This window comes from Staurois parvus, unplaced genomic scaffold (genome assembly GCF_062004578.1).
Source record: "Staurois parvus isolate SC_StPar_1 unplaced genomic scaffold, SC_StPar_1.0 ptg000397l, whole genome shotgun sequence".
Taxonomy (NCBI): Eukaryota; Metazoa; Chordata; class Amphibia; order Anura; family Ranidae; genus Staurois; species Staurois parvus.
The window spans coordinates 395,801-416,851 of record NW_028318193.1 but is presented as its reverse complement, the minus strand read 5'-3'; the positions used below and the strand labels follow the sequence as shown (position 1 = coordinate 416,851).

Genomic DNA, 21,051 nt, shown 5'->3' with positions numbered 1-21,051 from the left:
GGAAACGGCCCTATTTTTATCTTTCATTCTGAAGCAGTTTTGCACAATAGACATCCATTGGCTTCATAAAGTTTGCTGCCTAAATCCAGAATTTGTTTTCATAAAATAAGCTAGGAAATTGGACAGTTTTTACATAAATATCCAATAAAAATGAATGTCTTTAATAAAATAAAAAAGTCACATTGTAACAGCAATAATCTTTCTTAGGTCTATTCTCAAGTAAATTAGTTTGGAAAGTGTAGGACCATTTCCACATGAATACTTTTTCTACTGTCTTGTGTGTTCTTTGATTTTTACATTTGGATATCATATATAAGTACTGTACTACTATATATTGTATTCTACATGTCATTGGCTGCTAGAAGTAAAGATGTCTGGTATAATTTAAAATTTAGCAATGACCCATTTGTCACGTAATGATAGTAACAAAATACTGCAAACTGCAAGAAAAATAGGTTTCATATGTAACAATCTGTTTTGATGGATGGATCCAGATAAGAAAAAGCACCGCTCAAAAGACACTGCATATGTAGCCCGCTAGCCTAAACTACTGCTGCTAGATGCTGGTCCTCTAGAAAAGCACATCTGACTCTATAGCAAATCTCCAATTGTTGAAATGGGGGTCGAACGCTGTTAACACTAGCTACAGTAACAAAAATCCAAGAACTGGCATCAGCACATATTGTTACTATTAATGGCTAACATTAACAGCGTGCAGCCCCATTTCAACACTTTCATTTGGAAAGCTTTCATTTGGAACTCTTTTAGAAACAATCATAACTGTAGAGTAACCCAATGAAATAGATGTTTGTAAAATCCAGTCCTAATATGGAAAGATTGTTTCTATTAGATGATCAGAGTTTTACATATATTAACATTTTTCAGCAAAATAAATGGAGGGAAAAGCAACAGTTTCCCTTTCTCGTAACCCTCCCAAACAGAGTTTACATATTTTCTTTACTTGAATGTCTGACTTTTTAAAAACCTGGGGATAAACAATATAGATTAAAAAAATATTGTCCTTATTTTTCTTAGAAAAACAAGTGGCAGAAGCTGAAAAAGCACCAGCGAAAACAACGACAGGTAAGCACATTAATGTATTCCAGCTAGTGCAAGGATATAGTAACTTAAAGCAGGCGCCTAGGCAGTTGTAATAACTTTAATTTAGTCCACAAGTAAATAATTTTTGCTATTTTTAGACTGTATAATCTGTATTGACATTTACTCTACCTCTATAAATAAAACTACCATACTTTTCTGTATTCCAAATGAAATTCTAAAACTGTCACAATGAAGTTTCTAAACTAGTTCCTGACATAACTAAATGGGACATGTAAAAATTCATTGGAAGGCAGGCTATTCTCACTTCAGAGGCAATGAAGTATTATATCTAGTTCTAAGAGCTATAAGACTTACTCTCAGAACTCAGGTACTCTTAGATCTCCATGGAATGGACACAGTCACAGGCAGATTCTGAACCCCAAGACAAGCCCAGAGATGTACAGAGGGTGATCCTTTTAGGGCTCCCTAGTCAACAGCCACAGTCCCAGTTCATCTGAGATGGAGCCAGTGGATGTCCCCCCTGCATGGCCTTTGTGGACTCAGGGCAGCATCTAACCCAGCCAACTCAAGCCACACCCAATCCTCTTTTTTGACATGCCCTAGGGACATGGAGTAGCACACTGATCACAGTCCAATAACAATGTCTAATAGATAGTGATGGCCTGAGCACCCCCCTGTTTGGTTCTCAAGTTCGAGTCCCAGAACCTGCTGCAGCAGGTGACATTTTTATTTAAAAAAAAAAAAAAAGGTGGGGTCCCCCCCTTATCTATACCAGACCCTTTAGGTCTGGTAGGAAGATTAGGAGGGACTTCACAGTAATAAAATAAATAAAAAAAATGCATGGGGTTACCCCTAAAAGCCATACCAGACTTGTTAGGCATAGACTAGCACACAGTGAACAGTTCTTTACAGCCCAAAAACAGAATGTTCACTCAGGATTGAGGTTTTTTTGCAAAAAAATAAAATGACAAAACGTAACAAACAGGATTTTCCATTTTCAGGAACACCAGTGAAGAATGTTACCCTCACATCCTTGCTTCACCAAGATGAATTTCAAACAACCCCTTTTTTTATACATATTTCTTATAAATACTCCTGCCTTTCTTTATTCCAGAGTGACAGCCCAGTGACAAATTACAGAACAGGCAGGTCCTACATTTAAAATGGCTCTACAGACAGAGCAGTAGTGCTTTACCAAAACTAAAATCTGCACTGCCTTAATTTTCAGCTCATATAGAGGTTGATTTACTTTGTCCACTGGGGCTAAGACTGTCTGCATCCTGGAGAGTAAGAAACAGGGTATACCCACGTATACTCATTGATTTCTGTGATTGACTATACACAGCATTTTTGGCTACTAGGCAGGGAAATATGCTTGAGTTTTATGTTGTATGGTCCGAGGCACCCATGTGCATGAGCCCTAAGGAAGTAGATAATTTTCATTTCGAAAAATGAAAGTTTATTTTAGAAAGTGAATCTGCACCCACTCTGACTACATAATCTTGTGAAGAATAATTAAAAAAAAAAGAGAATTTTGCACTTGATTGAATAATTAAAATGACCATTCTCTAATCATTCAGTAAATAAACAGCGCTTTATAAACAGTGCCTTATTGATGCACTTATATTGTATAGGTCTATTCTTCATTCTCATGGTAGGGTAGGCACATAGCAGTAAAGGATTCGTTCACCTTTTGTAACATGTTACATGTTATACCCCTATTTAGGGTGTAACATGTAACATGTTACTTTGGAGCAGCTGATCTCTCCACCCCTACTCCCTCCCCACCACCCCCCCCCCCTTCCCACCAGATCTAAATTAAAACCAATATTGAATTTGCCATATGGAGTAATGCCACGTAGACATGATAAATCGTACAAAAAATTTTGTGGAACCACTGATTGAACAATTTTCTCTTCAATGATGAGCAGGATGTTTTAACCAATAACAACAGTGTGAACGAAAAAATCTGGTTGAACAACCATGAAAAATGTTGTTTCGCATAGGAATGACCGATTTTCTATGCTGGGGTCAAATAAATAAAAAAAAGAAGACAATTTCAAGCATATAACAAACAATGAGCATCACCGGATTACGCCAGCGTGCATAATAGCGTCACATGTTTGGCACATGTTTGGCCCTGCCCTTGTTTTGGTGTGGTGTGATTTCCTGGCACCCTCTTTTCCTGCAGCAGTGAATGCTCTCCATCTTATACTTTGAAGTGTGTCTTCTTTTCCTTTAGGATTTTCCAACTTGATTCTGGACTGTTAACCAGGATATTTATTCATCTGTATGGACATTTTGCACATTTGCTTTTTTCATCTTTAACTTTATTTACAATATTGAATAATATATTTGTATGTATGCATGTTCATTTAACTTTTGTCCATATGTACATTTGTCCATCTGTATTCATACCCTTTTTTAATGTATTTTTATATTTTGAGAGTGGAGTGCTGGGTTATATCACATACACCTTTTAAGTTTGCATGTTTTTGACATATGTAGGCATCTAGCGTATTATTGTCCATACACACATTGTCCATCTGTACGGATATACAGTCTTCTAGGTTTTTTTTTTTGAAAGTTGAGTATGGTGTTTTGGCACAACTTTTTTTTGGTGATTTTTTCCTTATATTTATTTAGGTTATTGCACATATTAAGCTCACATTATCAATTTTCTATATAATAATATGGTTTGATCTAGTTATATTGTATGCACAATTGCACTTTGGAATTTTTAAGAGACAGGGCATCCATTTTTTGAAGTAGTTGTTTTACATCTTGTATCTAGATTGTGTAGTGGATGCAGCAGTTTTATTTATTTTCTGTTTTTGCTAGCGCAAAGAAATTTGGTTTGTATTATTTATTCCCTACTCTATCCAAAATGGAAAAATAGGTCAGGCTTTAGATACACTTTAATTATATATCTACCATGCTTTCTCTCTGTCTTTGCCCAAACTCTTCTGTCTGTAAGATTAGCTCCTCTCAAAGCATATTTCTCAATTCTAAGTGAAGTTGGTCAGTATCTGATTTCCTACTAGACCTTCACTGTCATTTGACCTTCTCATGGGTTGATTTCATTGTCTGTTGACCTTCTCACAGGTCATGGAAATGTTGGTTGACACTTGGTCTTGCAGTCAGCATTGAATATCCACTAGGTAACAAACAATGTCCTACTATTCCTTGGAAGAAGTGCTGTTTACATTGTTAAAAGTTATAGAAAAAATGGCTAGAAGGCATACATACTGCCTGCTCTGTCTAGTTATGCTTGTTGCTTGTTATATTTCCTTGCAATTTAATAATATAATGTTTGTTCTTAGATATGTGTTGGTCCTAGGAGGTTACATGGCTGAATATTTATTTATTTATTTATTTATGTTCTTTCTGTCTTTACTAGTTAAACCGGCGACAGAGCTGGGAAAAGAACCAGCAAAAGTCAAAAATGGTAATTTATAAACTGGTTTTATTTTAAAGTGTTTGAAAAATCTCATAAGTAGATACATTCAGCCTAACATTCTGTAAAGGTCAGTGTACCGTATAATGAATTAAGTGATACTTTGGGATGAAAAATAGAATTTCAGTATTTGTAAGGTAAAGGGTGAAAAGCAATGAATTTAATAACCGGTAGTAGTAGGTTGTATTTTATTTGTAATATCATCTGTAATGAGAAATATAGTAGTAATTAGTCACATTGAACTGGGCTTGTTTAGCAATGATGAAGACATCCAGTGGCTTCCTTAGTTTAGATGAATGTGAGGAACATACCCCAGCAGTTATACCCCTATGGCCAGCTCAGTCACCTTAATCCAATCACCGCAGTATTAAGGATTGGGTCAGGTAAGATGTTGATTGCCAAAGAACATGATGGGATTATGTAAATTATTTTACATAATTTAGTCACCAGCAGGGGCAGACTGACCATTTGGAAACTCGGGCACTGCCCGAGGGCCCGGGGTCAGTAGGGGGCCCCATGAGATGCCCTGGTACCTTTTTCATAGGCTTTTTTGGGTTTGGGCAAGGACACAGGGGCCTCATGATCCCCTATTGCCCGGGGGCCCCATGAGTTGTCAGTCCGCCCCTGGTCACCAGGTTGCAAAAAGTCTTGCAACAGGTGTTAATTTTTTTTAGTTATATGGCTGAGAGTATAATTAGTTGAGAAATCACACATTTAACCATATAACTAAAACTGAAAACTTGAGTTAATACTCAAATTCATTGTCAAACATGATACCTAGAAACAACCACACTAGTAAATTTATGACGTATACAAATAGCACCCAAGAGAAAAATGTCTATTACTATTATATACATACCCTAAACTATTTAAGTCAACACCCCCTTAGATTTAGAAAAAGAAAATAAAGATACGCACTAAATAATGATATCTGAAATAATGTACATGGAACAACCATAATTAAAAAAATGTAGGCAAACAAGAAAAAGTAGTATACCATCACCCAAACTGGAAGAGAATCTCTGATGAACAATGGTAGGTAGAAGAGCACACATTTGTGTATCGTCACATGTGCCACTTGTAATTGGTGTCTGATTAGCTGCTTCAATGAGGTTTGTTCAGTAAGACATCAAAGACAATGTACAAAGACATGGATTTAGTAAAGTGTATTACAATGTATACGTATTGTATATGCTAAGAATTATTGCTATTTGGTTAAATAAACCCAGCTGCATCTATGACCCAAAAAGAAAAGATTAGGTGTCTCTGAGGTAAGGAGGTGAAGTCAAAACTAGACAACTGTGAGTGCTAGCAGGGATAGGGAGCTCGTCCTAGCTTCAAGCTTCAGCAATGTCCGAAGGAAAGATCCATAAGCCATATGTCAAAGGCAGACCCATGCACATGAGGTGAGATGAATTGCAGCCTCAACCAGGACTCCAGACAGGCCACACCCCCAACATGTTTCACTCTGCCCCTTGGAGCTTAATTAGGGGGCTTGGAAGTTCTGAGCATGAGGGAGTGATTATAAGAGCATCACTGGCTGTCATGTAATAAGAACAATGACAGAGGTGGAAATTCGTATGCCTTTTTACCAGACTGGCTGTATTGACTCTCCAGGTGAGATAATAAAAGATGTACTCCCCCAAAGATTTAAAGAAAGGAGCTTCTCAACAGCTGCACCTCCAATGTGGTTGGAGTGGTCTAAGTGCCACATTTCTTTAGGTCCACAATCATCTCCTTAGTCTACTTTAAGTTAATGGAGAGATTGTTAAATTTGCATCAGATTCCCAAGATACTCCACCTCCTGTCTGTTTATGGAATTATCACAATGAGTGATAAGTCCCACTAGTGTGGTATCCTCTGCGAACATCATAATATGATTGCTCAGATACTTTGCTCTGCAATGGTCTGCAGTGTGTACAGTAAGGGTCTCAAGATGTATCCCTGGGGGGATCTGGTATTGAAGATGATGCAAGACAATGAAATATTGTGAATTCTAAAAGACGGGGCCCTAAATGTTAAATAGTCTAGTACCCAGTTGCACACAATTGAGCTCATTCCAATATTACCGTAGTTTTTCTATCAGGGTTTGCAGAATAATATTATTGAAGGTGAAACTATAATATAATTAAAAAGTCTAAAACAAGAATCCTTATTCTCTACGTTAGTAAGAGCCAGGTGTACCACCAATGAGCTAGCATCTGCAGTGGATCAGTTCTGACTGTATGCATACTGATGCCCTGTTACACTGTTCATATCATCTACACTCTTTACACCATAATAAGGGGCCCGGAGAAACTGCTGCGTGTTACCAAGACAGTTAAACTGATCAACAGCAGATTTTATGCAGTTTTATGCAAAGATCTAAAACAGATGTATATGGGTAATTTTAGCTACAAGAATAAAAATACATGAAAAAGGATCAAAAGAACCAAAGAAAGACAGCCAATGTAACCACATAGAAAAGTAATTGAACCATGTTAGCCTAGATACAATGTAGTGAATAAAGCAGCAGACATTGTATATAAATAAAAGTACATTGAAGCATTCTATATTGAATAAAAAAAATCACGTGCTTATGATTTATTGTGAAGATTTATTTTAAATTTAAAAATGTTAGATTTTTATTTAAATGTTTTGCTTTTTTGTCTTTCATAGAAACAACGGTGAAAAAGCTTGAGAAAAAAATGGTCAATGAAACCAAAGGTATGCACATGAATACTATCTTTTACCTTACAATCTACTCATGTGGTTGAATTATGCTTTAAAGTTCACCTTTTAAAAAAAAAAAAATAAATGCACTTTTTGTGCAGGTTAAAAAAATTACCATTTATTATTTATTTTACTATCAGCAGATTGCAGGTGCCATGTATGATTCCTGCAGACTCCAGCATGTACCCCATTAAGGCAAACACATAAACACTGAAAGGAAGAATCAATGAACTACCACAGTGCTCAACAGCACCATGGTAGTTCGCTGAGAACTACAAGCCAACTGCTGCAAAAGATATTGGTACTTGTAGTTTTCCATTCATAGAATTAATTGTTTTTAAATAGTGACAGTTAGTGGTGTCTGTGACTAGATGCAGTGAAGCGGTCGGTGGCTCTGGGAGTGCATGTTACATATTCCACAATACAAACAGGTGGAATGTGTAACATGTTCCAAACAGTGAACCTATCTTTTAAGTATGCCAGCTTTGAACATCTTTTGACTTCTACAGTCATCCCTCACAGGGGCGGACTGACCATTTGGAAACTCGGGCACTGCCCGAGGGCCCGGGGTCAGTAGGGGGCCCCATGAGATGCCCCTGGTACCTTTTTCATAGGCTTTTTTGAGTTTGGGCAAGGACACAGGGGCCCCATGATCCCCTATTGCCCGGGGGCCCCATGAGTTGCAAGTCCGCCCCTGATCCCTCACCAACAGGAGAAACTGAGTGCCCATGTTGGATTTGCAGTAGAAGATTACTAGTGTTTTCCTTATAGAAATCCTCTGAGGACAACCTCTTCCCCTATGTACTGTAGGTATAAAGATGGTAATTTGAGCATGCAAGTTTATGGAAAAACATCAAATCACCTTCTGTGGCTGGCTGGCCATACAAACAACACTTTAGTTGATTTACTAGGGGAGCAGAGAATGTTACATATAAATTCCATTTGAGGATTTATAAAAATGTCTTTGCACTTTAACCACTAGCCTACAGGGCACTTATACCCCCTTCCTGCCCAGGCCAGTTTTCAGCTTTCAGCGCTGTCACACTTTGAATAACAATTGTGCGGTCATGTAACACTGTACCCATATGAAATTTGTATCATTTTTTTGAGACAGATAGAGCATTATTTTGGTATTTAATCACTTCTGGGTTTTCTATTTTTTGCTAAACAAACCAAAAACTTCTGAAAATTTTTTTTTATTATTTTTTCTTAGTTTGTGTTATAAAATTTTGTAAATAAGTGATTTTTCTCCTTCACTGATGTGCACTAATGAGGCTGCAGTGATGGGTACTGATAGGGTGCACTGATGGGTGGCACTGATGGGTGCTGTTGAGGAGGCACTAGTAGGTGGCACTGATGGGCATTGACAGGCATCACTGATGGGCACTGAAAGGCAGCATTCATATATGGCACTGATAGGCAGCACTGATAGGTGACACTGACTGGCACTGTTAGATGGCACTGACTGACACCGTTAGGTGGCACTGATGGGCGACACTGATGGGCACTGATAGGCGGCACTGATGCGCACTGATAGGCGGCACTGACTGGCACTGATAGGCGGCACTGACTGGCACTGATAGGTGGCACTGATTGGCTGCACTGATAGGTGGCACTGACTGGCATTGACAGGTGGCACTGACTGGCACTGATAGGTGACACTGAAAGGCAGCTCAAATGGGCACTGATATTTGGCATTAATGTGCACTGGTAGGCACTGATATGTGGGCATTGATGTGGCACTGATGGGCACTGGCAGGTGGCACTGATGAGCACTGACAACTGGCATTGATGGGCACTGGCAGGTGGTACTGCTGGGGCTACTCTGATCATCAGGGCACACTGATCATCAGTGCCTTGATGATCAGTGTACATGTCCCCTCCGAAGAATGCTGATTATAGGCTCTCCTCTGCTCTCGAGCTGTCAGCGTGACAGCTCGTGAGGAGAGAAATGCCGATAACCGTCATTTCCCTATGTACATGCAATCAGCTGTGATTGAACACAGCTGATCACATGACAGAACTGAGATCTTCAGCTCTTTCTGTTGATTGGTGATCCACTGTGTACGAGGGACACAGCGCACCTCTGATCGCCACGCTGCACGCTCCCAGAGCCGTGCATGCGCGGTTAGAATGGGATGACGTCATATGATGTCCTCCCAGAACGAGAGAACCACCTTGCGCCTGTCATTACCTTATATGACGGGCAGGAGGCAGTTAAATGTTTAGATGATTAAAGTATGCAAAGATTCAACTTTTGAACTAAAAGTTACATTTAAAAGGTACCGTACATTTAAAAAGTAGCAGTATAGAAATAGAAATACTGCAGTTAATAAAGGAGAACGAAAGGCATAAGTTTTGCGTCTGGATAGAGTAAGGGAGGGTTATAACCCTTGTCAGGTTTTTTTGCCATTTGTGTCCCACTAGAGAGATTTCCCATCATATCCTGCCTCACAGATAAAATAGGACATGAGCTGAAATCCCTCCAAAATGAGGGACTCCCTGGTTGTCACCAAGGTCACCAGAACTAGTTTCCACATTTAAAGATGTCCTCTCTATTTCTGTTCTGGAGTCAACCCAAAATTTGGTATTTTATTTTGTTCTCTCTTTCGATGATAATGGTAAACATACATGGACAAATAGGATGAATCTTCCGAACAGGGAAACAGCAATAAAAACAGATGACCTCCCTTTCCCTCCACCCTCCTTCTCCTCACCTTTCAAAATGCTTACTCCATTTCCCTGTCCCCCATTCCTCCTAACCTCCCCTCCAACATGATGTAGCAACTTTACCTCAAATTGGTGTTGGTATGCCTATTATTATATTAATAGCATTAATAATTTTCTATCACTTACAAAATTATGTAATTCACATCTTCCTGGTATCCAATGTTTGTAACAATACCACTTACATCTTGATATCTCATTGAATATTTTCCAAAATCTTAATACAGAAATATTGGAACTAAAAACAGATGTTCTAATCCCTCTTCACTCTTTACAAAACTAAGGAAAATGTTTGCCTTTAGATATAATTAAAACATAATTTGCACATTTATAAAACAGAGTGATATGCTTTGTAAATGTGCATTGTGATACCTTGGCCTAGGAGTCTGAAGCAAGAGGACTGCAATAAAAGTGAACTGAGAAAAAAGAGACAAGAGGAAAGTCCTGCCACACAACCAGTCACATGTACATACACACATGTACATACACACATGTATTTCTTCTTCATCACAAAATGTCTTCAAAGTTTAATGTCAGTCAGTGTCACGGAATCTGAAAGACTGAGAAAGACTGTGAGTGCAGGGTGTCATGGCTCTGCTCCCTGAGTGTGGTGCACTCACAGGGTTCATTTACTAAAAGCAAATGAGATGTTCACTTTGCAAGGGGATTTTTCCTCAGTTTCTTGGATGACTTCCGTAAACCAATCAAAGGCAAGCCAAAATGCATTTTTTTTAAATTTTCCTTGCTTGTGATTGGGTACTCTTTACAAAGTGAATTTTCACTGCATTCACTAAAATAATTCCCTAGCAAAGTGAACAGCCTTTTTGTCTTTAGTTAATCAACTCCATGATGTGTTGATGCAGATAACATCATCACTTCAACACTGAAGTCAGGACCACCCTCTATTTTCACTCTTTCACATGTTAAAAAAATCAATGATGAACACCATTTCTTAAATATTTATGAATTTCATAAATTTCTATATCTTCTCTTTCTTAGAAACAACAGTGAAAAAGCTTAAGAAAGAACTGATCAAAGAAACCAAAGGTAAGCACATGGATATCTTATTTCAACTTAAAATGCGTTCCTCTAGCTGTAAAGAAAAATAGAATACCATTTTTAAATATGTCATTTTGTATTGTTGATGTATTTTAAATGGCTAGTGGTGTCCATTTTTACCATAATCTATATGAATATCATAAACCTTGCAAGTCCTTATGACAAGCTCAAGTCACTCAATAGGACACAATTTAGCCAAAACGTTTCTTTTTTTCCCCCAAATACTGTAGTATTTATGATGTTTTCACCTGGTTTTTAGTAGCCAAGTGTTGTCTCCTATGACAACACTTATAAAATGATGTCATTTGCATCTTTCTGGTATCAGATGTTTGTATCAATGCCACTTACATCTTGTCATCTCATTGTATATTTTTTCCAAAATCTAAATACAGAAATATTGGAACTAAAAACCTCAGCACAATTATGTATCGCCAGTTATTCTATCCTTAATAGACTGCCGCTGACACTTTATGCAATTCCCACATACAGTATATATCACAATCTACTAGTATCACAGTGCAGTGCGCTCATATATCGCCATCAACTGCATAAACTTAAGTGCCATAAATAAATATATGTGCTAGTAAATAATATGTGCAATACATACATAAATCAAACGAAAAAATTATGAAAAATGCCCAAAAATAATATACATAAAATAGTAGTGAGTCCTTTGAATAAACTCAATATATTTGGATGGCTGTGTAGCAGTGTCCTAATTTATACATGATTATCCTTCCATTGATCAATAAATTGTACAGTTCTTGAATTCAACCAGTGCTCTTATCACCACAACATTGCATTTCCTCTACAGAAATACATATATATACTCTCACCTCCAATATTTGACCTACAATAGATTAGGTCAAATAGCGCTTTTTCCATTTAACCAGGGTTGGTATAGACTCAGGCACTCTCCAGCATAGGATTCCCAGTGTAACTCAATCCATCTTTTAAGTCATATAAGATATTTTCCTCCAAAGCTCAGAAAGAATAAACAATCATAGTGTATTAACGTTTCCCACCAATATTTATTTAAACACATGATTGCACTCACATGACACAAAATGAGTTACACTGGGAATCCTATGCTGGATTATTTACTAGCACATATATTTGTTTATGGCACTGATGTGTATGTGATTAATGGTGATATATGACTGTGTTGCACTGTGATACTAGTAGATTATGCTTTGTAAAAGTGCCTTGTGACACAATGGTTTGGGAGTCTGAAGCAAGAAGGGTGCAATACAAATGAATGGAGGAAAAACAGGAGGAAAGACCTTCCACATGACCTATCAAAGTCACATGTACATACAAATATGTACCTCTTCTTCAGACCAGAAGAGTAATGAATGTCAGCTTAGCAAAGTTAATGTTTACTTAGCTTAGTAAATAAGGTGATGCGTTGATTATTTCATTAACCTCCTTGGCGGTATTCCCGAGTGTAGCTCGGGGTAAAATTTCAATACCAAAAGCGGTAACCCTGAGCTACACTCAAGCTTACCATGCGGCGTTGCTCTGGGGGTCCCTGCAGCACTTACCGTGTCCTTCGCTCCCACGATGTGTCCCCTGCAGCGTCCCCGGCCATCTCCTCTGGCCAATGCTGGCATCCGGCTTCCGTGTTCCGGTCCCTGTGACTTCGGCATCCGGCTTCCGTGTTCCGGTCCCTGTGACGGCGGGAAATTCGAAATTTTTAAAAAATGGCATTTTTGCTGTCATTGCTGTTTCAATGCATTTCACATACATTTTGTCCCTACTGCTTTGTCCTGTGTCCTGCCTGCATTTTGACTGTTCTTTCTGCCTGGAAACTTAGAAAAGTCCATGGCGTCCAAAAAGCGTCCCTTTATGTCAAAAGCGGTTTTAGAACAGCGATAGTAAATCAGAACCACTTGCAGAATTGAGTGATAATGATTCGTGGGGAAATTCGTCATCAGACACTGAAAACGATTTTGCGGCTTTGCTCAGCGATGTGCGAATTTGCCTCTTTATTTCAGTGTTTTTGGTTTGATTATATTATTGAATTAAATTTATTATTATTATTATATTATTATTTTTTATGATTATTTATTAAATTATAATTTATGATTTTGTGTTTCAAGTTTATCATATCTGGGATGTTTACTAGACTCTTGTTCTGACAGATTTCAGTGAGTTATTCCTAAAAATTACAGCCTACAATAAAAAACTACATATTTCCATGCAAAAAAATGGTACCGGTTTCAGCACAAAAAATCAGAAAGAATCATACCGCCGAGGAGGTTAAAGCAAATAATTTTTTTTGCATTTCTTTGAACGGGCATTGCATATATAAATTCAATGTAGCCTTGATTTCTTCACTAAGACTAATTAAAAATGTTTACTCCTTTAGTAAATTAACTCCATTGCCTGACCATGTCAGCATTCTGAGAACACAGATAATTTGTATGTGGGTACCTATAGGTCTCTATCTGATATAATCATAATTATAGTGTGCAAGATGTAAGGTAAAATGGCAACACTACTATATTGAATACATTGTCAATGCCAAATGTTTTTGTGGCATTTAGATGACTGGTAAATAATCCCACAGATAAGGGCCTGATTTATTAATGTTATTTTACACTTGCCTGTATTCTCTTCAAATGCCTAATTTGGATCAGATATAATTTTTTATCTCATATAATTGCCTTGATTTTGATTGAATATTTGAAGTGAATATAGATTAGGGCAAAAATTTACCAAAACCTATGTAGGGCCAACCTAAGTGGAAGGAAAATAACTGAACTCCTCCCACTATATTTCTGGTAATGAAAGCTGAATTGAACTTGTGGCCAGTTTTACTTCTTTAGTAAATGAGTCTGTAGATGGTCTGCTACAAAATAAATCTAAGAAAAAAAAAGTTATAATGCATTTCAATATCTAAAAAAGGAACTGTCAGGACCAAAGAGGTTACATTTTAAATACATTTTCCTTTTCACTTATATAGGGCAGACAGTTTTAGCCCCCTTTTGGATACATACAGTAGTTTATTCAGTTAGTTTCTGAACCAGAAGCAACTTAGACCCTAATGTTCTTACCAAAGTCAAAGAAACTGATATCCACACTGGGCAAGTTTGAGGGGAATTCAGTTATAGTGAAGGTTTTTTCTGCATGAGTCATTTTAAGTGCTTTCAGTGAAAGCTGGTGTCCAGTGTTAAGCCCACAAAAACTGAAATGATCAGCTCCTGTGCTTCTGATGCTTTTGCAGATCACATCATAGAAGCACACTGTAGAAGAGATAGTAAACACAATGCATCCACATTGTGTTATAACAGGAGTGTACTGGCATCTTTTCAGTAACATAACTTTCTGGAAGTATGGAGACTTAGGCAAAGCTGCTGTAGACCAATGCTACAGTCATCTATTCCTAGCTGATTGCATCTAACATCATATCACTAATAGAAGTTATCTGTTGCTGCAGAGATGTTTGGGTGAATCTGGGTCAGGTCTCCATTGAGCAAATCCAGACATCCCCGTGAGGAAAGAAAATAGTAAAAACAATAAAGCACTGAGAAATCACTAAAACACTCCAAAGACATGCTGTTAGGTTAATTGGATCCTGTCCTGGCTAAATTAGCCCTAGTATGTGTATGAATGAATGTAAGTTAGGGACTTTAGATTGTACACCCCTTGAGGGCTAGGGACTGATGTGAATGTACTATATATATATATATATGTGTGTGTGTAAAGCGCTGCGTAAATTGACGGCTTTATGTAAGTACCTGAAACAAATAAATACATAAATAAAACATTAAAAATGTTCAAGATGATATACTGTAGGGAGAAAATGGCTTGGAGACTCAACTGGCCTGGTAATTAATGTATAAGCAAAAATAATACAGTAACTATAGTAGCTAGCTAGATCTATGAATAACTGCACACTATGTACTCCAATTACTGCATAAATATGTATTATCATCTTTTCTTAGAAACACCAGTGAAAATACATGAAAAAGAACCAGAAGGCACAATCAAAGGTAAACCTACACACTCCTTCTTGCTAACAGTCATAATTGTTTGCAAAAAATTATGCATTCAGATTACCTGATAGACGATGGAAGCATTTGACCTTATCTAAAAACACAAGAGTCAGAGAATGACATTTCAGAATATTTTCTAAATGCTATACAATACAGTGTTGGTGGAATACATCATCACAATCACAATCAAGAAGACAATGCAAAGTGATTGCTGAATGGTGCTCATGCTGAGTAAGTGACCTTCTGGGTTTAGTAAGCTGTAGGACAGCTGCTTGGCACAGGACCTGGAAGCTAGTGGTGATCACTGTAGTAGCTGTACCTACTACACTTATTTACAGCTCTCATTGGGGTCTTCTTAGTGGGACACTTGCATACTCATATTGATCTAAACTTCAGCTTTAATTAAATAGACTATCTACTTTGCAAGGCTAAAGAGCATTAGAGTATCCACTTTTCACTTAGCTTAGTGAATGAGGTGAAGCTCTGCTGACTACAATCATCATATTATGTGGATGCAAAAATACTATTTTTTATGTGATTGAGTATTATTTTAAAAGTGAATTTTCATCACATTCACTAAAGGGAATATTCTACACTATAAATAAAAACCCTCAGACTCAGAGTTCTACCCCACTAGTAATCCTAAATTATCATCACACGACAGTTAAGGAAACCTAATATCAAATATTTTATTAGAAGGCAATTAAAATATACAACTCGTGGTAAAATCCTTGGCCATGGAATAATAGTAACAAAAGGGCTCCACACTACCCCATATATAGTAATATCAAATAATATAATAGGTGAATCATTAAATCTGCTGAAACAATATGACATCCATACAATATATAGTTTCAATGAAGGATGTAGAAAATAATTTTCAAACAGTCTATACTGTAAGCCTATCAAAGTCCTGTCACAGTGCACAAAGTTCCAGAAGGCGTTACACAAAAGTTCGGAACATCCAATATAAGGTCACAGGAGATGGGCTGCAGTATAAACACTGGTATATACTCGAGGAGCCAAATCAGATAGAACTCCACCAGAAATAGATGTGGTACCTCTTATAGTAAAGTGCAATCATAGGTGAATATATTGTTCAGAAATACTACAACCCTTGGTATTAGCTGGTCAAAAGTGATGCTACACAGCTTGGAAGACCAATGGGATCCAGTGCAAATCAACTTAAGCTCTATTTATAAAAACAGCAACTCCAAGCAAGGGTAGCCATGATAGAGAAGAAACACATTCACTCTTCTCAGATCATTACATACATTTCAGCCCAGTTGTAATAATGATTAGTACGGTAAGCCAATGTCAAAAGTTAAAGTTTATAGTGCACATGCAGGAGATATAAACATCAATACTTATCAGTCCATGAGGACTTAACAGCAGGGAAAAAGTAAGAAAAAGAACACATAAATTGTGAGCACCAAAAATAGGTAAAATAAACTGAATTTTAATTGTAAATTAAACCCATTCATGGCCAAAGATCATTGATTTGTAAATGCCCAGACTGAATTTAGCAATGCCAGAGCCAGTATTAGACACTAACGTGCTTAGTTTGCCTACCAAATCATTTTTCTTTGTTTTTTAAGGACCTATAAGGTTTATTTTGCTACACTGATTTTAAACCATTGTTTAATCTTGCATTAACCAGAGGATTTACCCCCCTTCCTGACCAGGCCATTTTTTGTGTTATGGCGCTGTGTTATTTTAACTGACAATTGAGCGGTTATGCAATGCTGCACCCAAATGAAATTTACATCCTTTTTTCCCACAAATTGAGCTTTCTTTCTGTGGTATTTGATCATCTGTGCGTATGTTATTTTTTGCGCCATAAAACAAAAAGACTGACAATTTTGAGAAAAAAACTATATTTTTGACTTTTTGCTATTAAACATGTCAAGTAAAAAAAATTTAAAAATTCAAATTTTGTCATATATTTACGCATAAATGTATTCTGCTACATGTCTTTGCTGAAAAAAAAATCTCAATACATGTAAATCAATTGGTTTATGTGAAAGATATAGCGTTTACAAATGGCGGTATAGATATTGGATTTTTTTTTCTACTAGTAATTGGTGCAATTAGCAACTTATAGAGGACATTCTGACACTGTGGGTAACTGACTTTGTGTCACTGACATCCCCAGTGACACCAATACAGTGATCAGTGCTAAAAAAAAGCACTAACAGCCATGCAGAGCAGTGTGCCTGAGCTGACAGGGAGGAGTAAACAAAACAGTCCTCCTCCCTCTCGGAGATGCTCAGTAATGACCGGGCGCCGGCAGGTAATCACCGGCTGGGACCTGGTGATTGACAGCATTGGTTGCAAATGGCAGCGCCATTTTTAGTAGGAATTGGAACTGTCCAGTCCAGTCTGATGACTACTGTATGTGTTGCTATCTGTCATATGTGGAACATAGCTTAAAGCAATTCTAAAGGTTCATTTTATTTTTTTTTAAAGTAACAAGCATGTTATACTTACCTGCTGTGTTCAGTGGTTTTGCACAGAGCAGCCTGGATCCTCTTCCTCTCGGGTCCCTCACTGGTGCTCCTGGATCCTCTTTTTTGTTGGGTGCCCCCATAGCAAGCAGCTTGCTATGGGGGCATCCAAGCAGGCTGTTCCAAGCACTGCTCCATGTTTCCATTCAGACACAGAGCCATGGTTTGGCCCCACCCCCCCCTCTTCTCATTGGCTGACTAGTTGTGATTGACAGCAGAAATTGAGTCAATGGCTCCTGCTTGCTGTCTCAGCCAATGAGGAGGCAGAGACCCAGGACAGCTGAGGCTGTTGTGCACATCGATGGATTGCAATGAGACTCAGGTGATTATTGTAGGGGCTGGGGACACTGCTGCACACAGAAGGTTTTGTTACCTTCATGCATAGAATGCATGAAGGTAAAAAACCTTGAGCCTTTACAATCACTTTAATGTTCCCAAAAAATGGGGATCCTTAAACAGAGTGTGGATGCTGAGTGGTTAAATGCAGACATGGAAACTAATACCAAATAATCATCTACAAATACATGTTTTATAATCTAAATATTCTGAATGGTGGTTTATTGCAATAAATATATTCACCATAGAACACAATCTGTAACTGTATATGTTAACTATGGAACAAAATAATAAGCTTACAAAAGTATTTAACTACTATTCCTGAGTTTAAGCATTTCTTCTTTTTGGCTACAGTTTTTTTGCCTAATAAATTGCAAAAACAAAAAACTAAGAGAAAGGAGAACATGTGCTATTCTGAGGAATCTACAGCAAGATAATAATGCTCAGCCACTTCAAACATAAATAAATATATTTTTAATAAAGCCAAATAGAGGCAATTAATGTAGTATTTCGATATAGGTTGTAAAAGGTGCACATGTACAGTATATCTACTTAAAACACACACAAATATCATATTGTTATCTTTATTGCAAGTAAACATGGCTTAGTCTCCATAAGACCTAAGGAATTTGAATATAAACCATAGAAGACCAGGCAAATGCTAGAGTTACCACAACATTTTACATTATTTTATAATTAAATATAAAGTAAATAAAGTAATAAAATATGTTTGGTTTTATTATAAATACTGGCAAAAAAACCTGGAGAAAAACCAACAAAGTTTAAAAATGGTATGTATTTGATTGCTGCAAAAGAAGAACTAAAAAAGCATATACTGTACATGGCAAATATCCATTGATTTCAATAGCTTTCAACTAGCTTCCTTCACAAGACTAAAAAGATGAATGAAACCAAAGGTTGTTTTTTTTATCAACATTGCAAAATTATCTAAAATGTTAGTGGTTGGTTGCTTTTAGACATTTTCAAATTCAAAGTGTCTAGAAGAAAATCACCTAACAGTGCTTCTCCCTATTTTAATACAGCTGATTTGTTTAGCAAGCATTAGGATATTGATAGTTTGATAATGTTCTATATTTTTTCTCTTATTAAACAATATGACATTTATCTAGGTTATCCTGCCACTACACTCCTCCACACCCCTCTCACTTTGGCGCAAGCTCAGTTTGTCCAGCTGAAACGGTGTGAACTAAATATTTAGAACAGCTGCACTTCAGAATTCGTATTGAAATATAGAAGCAACTTATTACTTAATGTTTTTTTTAATGTGTAAATGAATATGTATTATTACTATAATAAATGTAATTAAAATCATAGTAAATGTCAATGTGGAATGATAGCCTGATGTAGATAGGTGTATATGAGCCTGTATGCTAACAACCTAATTTAATAATTACCTATGAAGCAGTTGAGATGAAATTGTACATTCAGTCCATGTGGAACAAGAGTATTGAGAGTGAAGATCCGTTTCGATTCTTGTTGGCTAAGGGTTCTTTTTTTGCTTTCTATTATATCTTTTATTAATTTTTTTTACTACAAAAATCAACATTGTATCAAACAATTCAAAAATACAAATTTTTCACATAAATGTACCTATTCCCTTCCTCTCCCCTCCCTCTTTCCTTCATGCGAGACACTGCTATTCAATTAAACTCTCCCATAATCTTAGCACTTTATACTCCGACCACTTCCAAATATCTTTTGAATGTTTTAAAGTCACACCATCTAATCCACACTTGAATTTTTCGATTTTATCTTCCTTCATATGATATAATTCCTCCATCTTAATTATATATTCAACTATTCAAATCTATTTATCCAATCCTTTATTTTTGGGGGCTCTTGGACTTGCCAGAATTTGAGAATAAGTACTTTGGCTGCATTAATTAGATTACATAATACCCTATTTTTATATTGTTTCACTGAAGTCTCAGATTTATGAAATAAACAAACCCACGGGTCCTTCTGTATGGTGATCACCAGTATCTCCTGAATATATTGGATTATTTATTGCTAAACCTTCTGTACGTTAAGACATTCTTACCATATATGTGCCATTGTTCCCTTGATCCCACACCCCCTCCAACATAAAGGATTATTTATTGCTAAACCTTCTGTACGTTTAGACATTCTTACCATATATGTGCCATTGTTCCCTTGATCCCACACCCCCTCCAACATAGAGGTGAAACCTGTTGTTTATGTGCCACACCCGGTGTAATATATCATCTCACCAAACAGTTATTGTTCTTTTTAGCTGTATTCATATTCATTGTCTCATGTGTTAATTTAAATATTTTATTTTTTTGTTGCTCATTCAATTTTGTTCCCAGCTGCTTTTTCCATTTCTCTAAGAACAGTGGAGGATCAGATTCCACCAATTCAATAAAAGTCTTATAAATCCTAGAGGTGGCATGTTTTTGAACTGTATTTGTGCTCAGTGGTTGTGGGAGTGCTGCAACAAAATGTCCTAATTGATGAAACTACCATTCATCTAATGTGAAAAATAAATCTTTTTTACTCTTTAAATCTTGAAAAGAGCATAGTTTGCCCTTATCTACTATATATAAACGTGCATTTCTATGTTTTATCCATTTCCCTGAAATATTATCTTTCCCTGGTGGAAAAAACTCCATTCCCACTAGAGGAATTAATATTGAATTATACTTCCATCCCATTTGCTTGTGCATTGCATCCAAAACTCTTAATACCTTCAGTGTCAAAGTGCTAGTATTTTCATCCATTATACGAAACTTATGTGGTATCCAAATGATCCTCTCTAATTGTGCCTTACTTAATATGCCTTCCATTGCTACCTAACATTTCCCTTGTGAGTTATGTGTCCAATCTGCTATTCGTGATAATATCACCAAATATAATTTCCTAAAATTAGGCACGTTTAAACCCCCTTTCCCTTTATTATTACACAAATCCTCATATTTAATTCTTGGTTTCTTATTTGCCAATAAAAACTGAGTATCAATTTGTTTAATGTCACAAAGAAAGACTCTGGTATATACACTGGGAGCATGTGAAACTTATACAAGATTTTTGGTACGATCACCATCTTTACCAAGATTATACGACCTATCCAGGAAAGCCATCCTGTTGAGAGTCTCCTCAACTCTTCCTTTATTTCATTTATTAGTGGGATATAGTTTGCCTGGTATAG

At 36.9% G+C, this 21,051-nt stretch overlaps 1 protein-coding gene across 50 annotated transcripts in view; it reads left to right on the top strand.

The window, feature by feature from the left end:
- The window catches only part of TRDN (triadin), a 974,263-nt gene that overhangs the window by 834,190 nt on the left and 119,022 nt on the right, over positions 1-21,051 (top strand). For all 50 annotated transcript variants that reach the window (XM_089686429.1, XM_089686384.1, XM_089686382.1 and 47 more), the window contains 5 exons: positions 1,036-1,083; positions 4,463-4,510; positions 7,178-7,225; positions 10,958-11,005; positions 14,968-15,015. In XM_089686429.1, coding sequence (XP_089542555.1) covers positions 1,036-1,083; positions 4,463-4,510; positions 7,178-7,225; positions 10,958-11,005; positions 14,968-15,015 — 240 coding nt within the window. The remainder of the gene's footprint in view (positions 1-1,035; positions 1,084-4,462; positions 4,511-7,177; positions 7,226-10,957; positions 11,006-14,967; positions 15,016-21,051) is intronic.